The 10,305-nt window shown below is 44.3% G+C and overlaps 1 protein-coding gene across 1 annotated transcript in view; it reads right to left on the bottom strand.

Annotated features, from left to right (window-relative positions):
* Positions 1-408: 408 nt before the first annotated feature.
* The window catches only part of LOC119407192 (DNA replication licensing factor mcm2), a 48,200-nt gene continuing 38,303 nt past the window's right edge, over positions 409-10,305 (bottom strand). Inside the window, exons 15-18 of the mRNA XM_049419662.1 lie at positions 6,630-6,797; positions 5,782-5,964; positions 3,851-4,006; positions 409-566 (exon numbers count right to left, since the gene is read on the bottom strand). Coding sequence (XP_049275619.1) covers positions 456-566; positions 3,851-4,006; positions 5,782-5,964; positions 6,630-6,797 — 618 coding nt within the window. The 3' untranslated portion in view covers positions 409-455. The remainder of the gene's footprint in view (positions 567-3,850; positions 4,007-5,781; positions 5,965-6,629; positions 6,798-10,305) is intronic.

The raw sequence follows: 10,305 nt of genomic DNA, 5'->3' as shown, positions 1-10,305 counted from the left end.
ATTTCACGTGTGCTTAACATTTGCTTTTAAATACAGTAGACTCTCAGTAATCTCAGAATCACTGCTTAAATGGAACAACTGCCTCTGAATTCTGCACCTCTGTTCCATTTCTCAGTAAATTAGTGTCCCGTTAAACGGTACATATTTTCCTGGCCCCTTCCGGCTCCAGCAAACCCCACACAATTTGAAGGAGCAGATGTCAAGCAAAACGATTGGTCCATTCTGCTACGTTTAGATTAGACAGATCTTCCGAGTTGAGGCATCTTTTTTTATAACTTTAGTTACAACATTGGTTAAAAAAAAGAAAGAAGAATTTCATGAAATAGATTCAAATAGGAGTTGTACACACAAAATGACATTTAGCCGCTGTCGTGCGACAGGCACGGTGCGGTTATTGACAGGATCGACTTACATGCAGTCTGTCCTTGAGCATTTCCAGACGGTTGATGACGTGCTTAGAAGGTGAGAATGACGAGGTGACGCCTGGCATCGTGCGTGAAGTGATGAGACCGGAACAGATCACTCTTGAAGAATGGCGTGAGGTTGGTGATGTTCAACTGGTGAGCCTGGAATTTTGGGTGATGATGCACTTCCAGCACAAAGAACGGTCGTGTCGATCACTCGAAGTTATGCACTTAATTCCTCCCGAACCATCCGAAGACCGTTAATGCAACTAAGCTTAGTGCGGAAGTGAAAACACACATTGCACTACTGCATGCTAGATGCCGTGAGAAAAAAAAAAAAAAAAAAGAGTTCGGGGGGGGGGACACACTGCTCGTAAAAATTTTCCTTCACTTCTTGATGATTTTGATGAAACTTGGCAACTTTATGTATATTTGTGTGCTGATTTCAAATATTCAATTACTTTTCTGGTACATTGTGTACTTTTTAAAATACAAAATATTTCATAAGCCTTTTGGAGAGCAAGATTATTTCTAAGCTGACTGTGTTACAAACTAAATCAGCATATCACAATAATCTGCAATTGGAACTGTATGCAGTGCAACAAAAATGGGTGTTCTAAACTCATTTGAACAAAAGTTGTGGTTATGTTGAACATTCGGGAGGGAGTCACTTTCACGCTAGAATTTCACTCGTGAATGTTCAACATACCATAACTTTTGTTCAAACGGGTTTAGAACACCCATTTTTGTTGCACTGCACACAGTTCCGATTGCAGGTTATCGTGATATGCTGATTTACTTTGTAACTAACTCAGTTTTAAAAAATCTTGCTCCCCAAAAGGCACATAAAATATTTTGTATTTTAAGAACTACAGATCATAATAGAAAAATAATTGTATATTTGAAATTAGCACACAAATATACATAAACTCAGGAATTTTCATCAAAATAGATAAAAAAATAAGGAACTTTTTATCCAAGTGCCATGTCCCCCCTTAGAAGTGGCTTCAAGAGGCTTCCAAAAATACAACAATTCTTTACCGCTTTCTGTATCCTCATCACTATGGTGGGCCCAGTGCCACACACAATAATAATAATATCTGGGGTTTAACGTCCCAAAACCACGATATGATTATGAGAGACGCCGTATTGGAGGGCTCCAGAAATTTCAACCACCCGGGGTTCTTTAATGTGCACCTAAATCTAAGTACATGGGCCTCAAACATTTTCGCCTCCATTGAAAATGCAGCCGCCACGGCGGGGATTCGATCCCGCGACCTTCGGGTCAGCAGTCGAGCGCCATAACCACTAGACCACCGTGGCGGGGCAGTGCCACACACGAGATCTTTAAGATAACCCAGTCAATAATTCATGATTATGTAGAGCTTTAAGCTGCTTTATCTTTTTTTAACCCTATTCCTGACACAAATGAGTCATGCTATCATGCTCAAGAAGACATGCCACAGGCCAGCTGCTATCTGCAGTGGTAGAAATTATGTAAACAGTCGAGCACTATGATGTAAACTTTTACAAGACAAGACACTGCAATGACATCAAAGGCGGCAGGACAGAGATCCAGCAATGTAAGCGATAAGTTTAAGTGAATGCATGATTATCTGCAGACATGTCACGCAAAAACACGCTATTGTCTATTTCCGTCAAACTAGCCACCGTGACGAGCCACCATAAAGCAGCCTATGAAGGCTGAATTTCGATTTAACCGAAAATTGCTGCTTGTTGATGACAATTCACGAACGTTTGCATCAGTGTGTCATGCGTGGTTTCAGGATTTGTCAAAATCTCCTTCCTTCGTGCAAGGTTACCTTAAGGGGGGAAGAGGCACTTTGACATGAAGCATCTTTTTATTTAAGTTAGGATGATGAAAACTTCGGTGATCATGTATTTGCATGTGTAAATATCAAATATGAACTCAGTTTTTATGTAGCCCTTACGACAATTTTTTTTAATTAATCATTCATTAAAACTTCGTTTAATCACTTTTTTAATAAATTGGCTACTCGGATCCTGCTGAATTAAATGTCATTGCATTCTACAGTTATCAAAGAGTGCAAAAAGCAAATTTTATGGTTCCAGCTTTCCTACAACAAAAGTTATGAAGCTTCAAAATCCGCCATTCGATTACCGAGAAAATGCATTTTTGTTATTTTCTCTCTTGTAAAAACTTGCGCTTTTCTATAGTAACATATGACACTTTGTTGCACTCACTAAACATCCAGCTTTTCAGTAATACAAAAATGATCAAAATCGAGTGTACCAAAGCTGAGAAACACTCGCGAAAAGAATGAAAGGTGGCCAAAAAATTGAAACTGAGAAAAAAGCAAAAAACAAAACTCTGTGTCTTCAAGGAGCGCTACACAAGTAAAAATGCTTTACTTTGCAAATAAATGCCTTAGAAGACACCAGGAGAGTAGCTTATCACATTTTCCAACCGAAATGGCCCCAGTGCATGTCATTTCAAGCAGTTTGTTGATGGCGGAGAAGTCGACGATGCCGTAGTTAGCCGCCGACGGGTCAGAGACCTCGCACGCTGTTGCGAGTGTGCGCAGCTTGCGCTCGCTAGCGGAAGTTGCCGATAAGCCGGAGATCTTATCTTCAGTCTTTTCCTGCTGTTGCGCACGATCGGCGCTAGTCAAGAACGTCGTGTCGATCCTTCTACCACGCTTCCTATCACTGACGTCGTCAAGGCGCCCGCCGACACAGGTGAAGTCGGCATTTCGACCGATGAATCGCGTTCCGCCATCACGCCGTCCTCCGCTGGATGCGCTTCTGATGCACCCGAGCCGTGATCTCGCTTTTTTTTTTTCGAATTTATGAGCGCTGCGCAACTTTCGATATGGCTTCGCCACGATCAAAGTTCCAAAACGCGGCCAAGAGCGTAGGCCTAATTCACTCCCGGCGGCTGCGGCGCACTTCGTCTAGCTCGCTTGGCGCCGTGCCAGTAAGCCGCCGCAACGTGCAGTCTTTGTTGAGGATGATAAAAACGCCTGCTCCAGTTTCTTGCCAGCTTGCGCGGGTTGGAACTTTACGGACGTAAATCGACGAGAACAACACAGTTATACTACGGCGACATCAACTTGCCGCTTTGCGTGCACTGTAGCAGACAGCGCGGGAGGCCCGACGAATCGGAAGGCGTTATTTAGTCACGTGGGCTCACTGTGCCAATAGGCTCACGCAGAGGGACCTTTTTTTGGCGCGGATTTTCTACGTGAATTCTGAGTGGATGGAAACAAGGGCGGCGGGATATTCAAGAAAAAGCGCGGCTCTTTCGAATGCGACCATGATGGCTGCCGTAGGGAACGTAGAACGGCAACAGCGCGGCGCTGAATAAGCTCGTTTTTTTCTGATTTTCGGTCTCAAAGACCCGCTTCCCCCCTTAAGCTGAGATTATAAAGTGATAAGCAATGGCATTTAGAAAACAAGCGTACCTTCTCCTGCAAGTCCTTCTCGGAGATTTCGACAACCTCGGGCTCACTGCCGTAACGACTGCGCATGAAGTTGATCTGTTCCTGAACGAGCTGCTTCAGCACGAAGAGCAGCAGCTCGTTGTTATCCTTCTTGTAGCTCAGGTACCTCTGGAATGTCTGCGAGAAAGAAATATAACAGTGATGATGACCTATGAGAACACTTAACAATACCGTATTTTCTCACATATAACCCACATAAATAATCTGAAAATTTCGGTGCTAAAGTCATGAAGCAAAATGCAAATTGTGGTCTGCAAAGGTGGCTTCATAGTTATGCAAGGAAGCTAGCTTTGCTGCAGTACGCGGGGATCATATTTAAACTTTCCGCGAATAGTTGTTGAGGGTGTGGGTTATGTGCCAGAAAACACGGTACATGAGAAGGTTAAAAGAAACCCAAGTAGTCAAAATCAATCCTGAGTCCCCCAGTATGGCTGCCTGATAAATATGTACATTGTTGTAATGCAGTTTCGAACCTAAAACACAAGAATTTAATACATTTTAAAGCAGTGATATATGCTGCTAAGCTCATTCATTTCATGTTCCTAGTGCTCATAAATTTTTCAATATTTATCTATTTATTTATTTATTAGTTACCTGCATCGCCCCAGGGCATTACAGCAAGGGGGTTTCATACTTGACTAGATACATGAACAAATGATTCCAATGCATGGAAAAAGGCATCATTTGATGTCATATATCCAACACCCAATGGCAAACTGTTCCAATCTCTATCAGTTCTTGCAAAAAAAAAAAAAAAAAAAGAAAAAAGGAATAATGCAAGACGTCACCTCTACAAGAAAATTCCCTGACCTTCAAGCAGTGGCCCCGTTGCTTTGATATGTAGAGCGGTGCCTTTATATAGTGTTTGCAGTGTATGCCTGGTTAAGAATAATAGATTTTTAGAATAATAAGGTATCTTTTTACAGAAAGCCAAATTTAAACAAGAAACGCCGCTGGAGGACATTCCTTGTTTAAAAACTTGTAGTCCCAAATAGACAGCTACCTTCAAGGCCCCCTCTTGCTTGCCTACATGACAGCATGTGCTTTTAATAGCGCCAAGAAAATTGTTACTCCAGAATAAGCCTTTCTTCGAAGCATGGCTAAGTCACACAACTTTTTTTGCACAGTAGATTTGTAGTAAAGACAACTTGCAAAAAATGTTCATGCATCCTGTGTACGCCTGTAACGTCACTATCACTGAACAAATTTACAACTTGAAAATACGTGACCGTTGCTGTGGTTTGACATTATGAAATGCTCACACATAGTGAAGACAGTCAGTGGCATAGGTCGGCAAAAAAGTGGAGCTCACTCAGACTCATTCAAGAAATATATTTTGCACTTAGGGCTCACTTGGACTCAGACTTGCCAAAGCTTTCCTCAACTGGACTTGCGCACACTCAAACTCACAGCTTGATGCGAGTCTCAGTGAGTCGATTTGTGAATTAGCCGACCTATGGTCTCTGGTAACGTGAACAAAACACATTGTACTGTTCTTCAATTCTGTACTGCCCTGGCTAATAAGTGCTAACAATTACAACTACAGCAATGTTACATCACGAAAAGAGGCCTGCAGGTTAGCGAATAAGGTGTATTACCATACAACCCCAAACAATGTACAACACATGCACCAGATTCTAGTACGACAGGTCAAACTGCATGACATCACCACATTACACATGCACCAGATTCTAGTACGACAGGTCAAACTGCATGACATCACCACATTACACATGCACCAGATACTAGTACGACAGGTCAAACTGCATGACATCACCACATTACACATGCACCAGATACTAGTATGACAGGTCAAACTGCATGACATCACCACATTACACACGCACCAGATACTAGTATGACTGGTCAAACTGCATGACATCACTGCTCACCTTAGCCATGCTGCGCATCACGCTGTACTTCTGGGTGTTGATGAAGCTCTCGAGCATCACGCGGATCGCCATGTTCACATCCTCCTCGAGCACGTGCTCACGCAGGTGCAGACGTGCGTGCGCCTCGGCGAGGCGGATCATCGACTCAATGTGACGCACCGTGATGGGCACACTGCCTGTCGCCTGGGAAAGAAAGGCGAGAGAAACGAAGCAATCATATAAGAAGACCACTGGCTGCCCAATGCTTTCACACTAATCTTTACCACGGGCATTCTAACGAGAAAGAGGGCGCAATTAGGCCTAAGGTCTGAGAACAGAACTACACTGAAGCTTAAAGCTGGGAGTGTTGGGCCTTAGTACAATTAATCACAAATACTCCTGACAAAACCTACGACAAAAAAAAGAAAAAAACATTTCATTGCATTACAACATAGAATAAAAATTAAATTTTGCATTTAAGCCTGCTTCATGCAAAAGAGAACTTGACGTTACCCTCAGGAATTATGCAAGTTCAGTTTTCACCGGGCTGTGCTCTACTAAAGCCTGTTGCTCCACAGCGCCAGCTGTTGGTCATTGTGGGCATGGTGAATGCTACGTCAGAAAGCCTTTTTTGAAGACGGGTGGTTTGAGTTGCGCTAGTGGTATGCGGACTACTAAAACGTGATTTTCTTTCAAACTAAGCATTTCCTTGGCATGAAACAAGCACGACAAGGTTTCTGGAACGCTACTTCAGCAGTGGACGTTGACTTAATATTTGCCTTTAGGCTTTGGTGTTTCTTTGCTCACATCTCAGTGACAGAACGTGCAGCAAGGAGGAGACAAACGCAGCCAAGACACAGGCAACGCACCATGGATTCTCTTCTCAGCTCGCTGTACATTCGCGCCACCTTGTCCTGGTCCATCTGGTGAAGCTTGGGGTGCACTTTTTCACGAGCGTACAGGATGTATTTCTGCAGAAGGTCCTGCGGGATCTTCTCGGGGCCCGTGTCGCTCTCGTCAAGTTGACTTTGGCTCTCCTGTGGAATGTGACAGTGCACGTAAAGCTATGTCCACTCCATTGTAACACGCCCTTCCCTGAAAATGGTATGAACTGTCTGCATATTACTGCTGGACATGAAACGGAAACCATGTTCATGGCATTGGCAACAGTTTACAGGTGAAATCAGCAAGCATCATTGCAACTTTCATCACTAGACTGCTTCACAAGTTCTTGTGTAGGTATTTAAAGATATGTCATTTTCATTGTGAAAGCTCATTCCACATACAGTTGAACCCCTTTATAAGAGACAGTCACCGGGGAGTAGTTCTTGTCTCTTATATGAGGTAACTCTTTTAAGGGGGGACGCGGCTTTCGTATTGCGAAAAATGGCAAAAAAATCGATTTTCTGAAAATCAAATTTTCAGTTTCTGGAACCCTTTTTCTATCTGATTCCAAAATATCTAAACTGAAAACCACCCAGAAGTGCTTCGAAAAATTTGTTTTGCCCTCCGAGGTGGCGAAAATTATTGTGGAAAATGCAAAAAAACAGCAATTTTAAGGGGAGACACGGGTATGGGAGGCCGAAAATTTTCTGAAAAATCGATTTTTTGAAGTATTTTTTTTTCATAATCATTAAGTTCTAAGGAAGCTGCTCCTAAAATACTATAGCCCTGTAATGCGTATTTGTCGAGTTATTGGGCCGCAAAGTCAGTTTGATGACCATTTTCGCTTCCGAAACCACCTCAAAAACGGTCGTATTCAACGCCGCAGCACGCGAGAACCGCGCCAAGTAGCGCGGCCATTTTGGTCTCATTTTAAAGACACATTTTTCTATTATCTGTTCCTAGCAGAGGAACGTTTTTCGTCTAGCAACAACGCAGCTATCACGCATAAAGAAAAACCAAATACTCGCACATCATTGGTGCATTTTTGTCACGTGGGGCAGTTCCCGGTTTCCCATTGGACGCGAAGGGATTCGTCTGCTAGACCGCGGCGTGCAAGCCGCCATTTTGCGTAGAGGCCTAACAACGGCTGTGAATTCGGTGCAATGGCAGGCGGTCATTGGAAGTTCCGGAGTGCTCATGCGTTCGGAAAAAGGCGAAAACGGCGTCCGAGAGCCCGCACCTTATCACCAGTGAGACCTTCTGCCGCCGAGAACTCGGACGAAGCAGGCTGTGCCAGCGCTATCACCGCCGCGGCACTCGCGATAGCCGCGTCCCATGATCACACGAGAGCTGTGCGCGTCGACACTCCCCTGGTTTCCGACGCTGAAAAAGTGGCCCTCGAGTGTCGTGCGAGTGATGTTTTGCAAGACCTTTCATCGAAGTCTGCCACAAAACGCAAGCGGTCTTTTTTCCAAGACTCGGATGGAGCCGCAACTTCTGGTACGCCGTTCACCGTCGTTAGCTTAGAGTTGGTGAACGAACTTCAGTGTATGAAGTGCGGTGTGTGTGGCGGGCCTGGCAGAATCTCCAAGGTAGACCGCGAATATGGCATCGCCGCGAAACTTGTTCTGACATGTGACGAGTGCGGCAAACTGAAGACCGTGTGGAGCTCGCCGAGAGCAGGGGGGGACGCAGCGCACGGCCCTTTTGAAATTAACGTGCTCGCGGTTCGCGCGGCAATGAGCACAGGAAACGGACAAACTGCGCTGAATGATATTTTTTCCGCCCTAAATATTTCACGGAGAGGCCTACATACCAAGACATACCAGGATTACGTGAAGTTGAAAATGAACCCTGCCGCGCAGAAGGCTGCCGCGCGCGTTATTGAGGACTGCGCGAGCACCGTGAAAACGGTGTATGCCGAACTTAACTTTGGAAATCCTGGTAACATCGCCGTTTCCTTTGATGGGACTTGGCTGACCAGGGGCCACTCATCCCATATTTGTGTAGGGACCGTGATTGAACTATTCACGGGTTATGTGCTCGACTTCGTCGTCCTGTCAAACTTCTGTTTGGGCTGCCAGCTAGGGCCAAAGGAGGACAACTCAAGGTATGCCGAGTGGCTAGCTGGCCACACTTGCCAAAAGAATACCTCCAGTAAGCCAGGACAAATGGAGGTGGAAGCAGCACAAATTTTATTTGGCCGCTCATTGGAGAGACATGGGCTCCGCTACACAACCATGTTGTGTGATGGAGACAGCCGAGCCTTCAACAGTCTGCGGGAGGCACAGGTATATGGCTTCGTGCCAATAGAAAAAGAGGACTGTGTCAACCATGTGCATAAGCGCATGGGCACAGCTCTTCGAAACCTCCTGCAAAAACAAAGAGCCTAAGGAAAGCCAAGCCTTGGCGGCAAGGGCAAACTGACGGGCGAGCTGGTCACGAAGCTCACTTCATATTATGGATGGGCTTTACAAAGTAACGAAGGAAACATAGAGGCCATGCATAATGCTGTCTGGGCAACCTTTTATCACGTAGCATCTACTGATGCAAGCCCTCAGCACTCTCACTGCCCAACTGGTGAAGAGTCATGGTGCAAGTACAACAGGGCAGTTGCCAAGCAGGAGACTCCTCCGAAGCATCGCTACAACCTGCCGGAGTATGTGGTTGATGCCTTGCGGCCTGTTTACACGCGCCTCTCTGACAAGAAATTGCTGGAGCGTTGTCAGCGAGGCAAAACGCAGAACCAAAACGAGAGCCTGCACTCCGTCATCTGGTCGCTCGTGTCCAAGAACAAACATGCGTCCCTTTTCACTGTTAAAGCTGCTGTGGCCGAAGCCGTCGCAAGGTTCAACGCTGGCAAAGGGAGAGCAGATGCCGCCATATTGAAGGAGCTGCACCTGCAGCAGTGTGTTGTGGCCGCTGAAAGATGCTCAGAAAAGGACAGTCGCCGACTAGTGGCATCAGAGAGGAAGCATGAGCATGCTGAAAACTTCAAGCATGCCATGAAAAGAAAGCGCACCAAGGAGAATGATGATGACTACGTTCCTGGTGGCTTCTAACATGGTTAATACACAGATTCAAACCTTTTCTTGTTGAATATAAATGCTCAGCATGTTCCTAAACTACTTTTGTCGTTTTCTCAAAACAACATTTTTCATCACACCCTAAGCCATTGCCCACGGTATCTTTTGATGTAGCAGTCGGATTTTGATAATTCTTGCAGCATTTGAAAGCTTATACATCGATTAGTGCAACAAAACAAAAAAAAATGTGATATTTTTATTTAGAACAGGGATTTAATTAGCAACAAAGTTAAGCAACAGTTTCAGATTTCTGATTAGCATACTTGTTAAGGCCATAACTCTGGTATCAATGAAGCTAAAAATAAAATTATGGTTTTGTTGCACTCCCTGGCCTTCATAGAATGCTGTCATGTCAAATTTGTAACAATATTTTATGAGGAAGATGTCAAAAGGCTGGGCAGAATGCAAGTTTATGTAACAGTCAATATTTAAAAATCTAAAAGTGATACCAAAAAACTAATTGCATATTTGTTTTCAGCTGTGAAAGATACATATTGTATTAAAATTTCAGCTGGAAATACTGAAAATTAAAAAAAAAATTTTTCGAACCAGTGTCTCCCCTTAAAAAAATTGT

This window comes from Rhipicephalus sanguineus, chromosome 10 (genome assembly GCF_013339695.2).
Source record: "Rhipicephalus sanguineus isolate Rsan-2018 chromosome 10, BIME_Rsan_1.4, whole genome shotgun sequence".
NCBI classification, from domain to species: Eukaryota; Metazoa; Arthropoda; class Arachnida; order Ixodida; family Ixodidae; genus Rhipicephalus; species Rhipicephalus sanguineus.
This window is presented reverse-complemented; position numbering and strand designations above follow the sequence as displayed.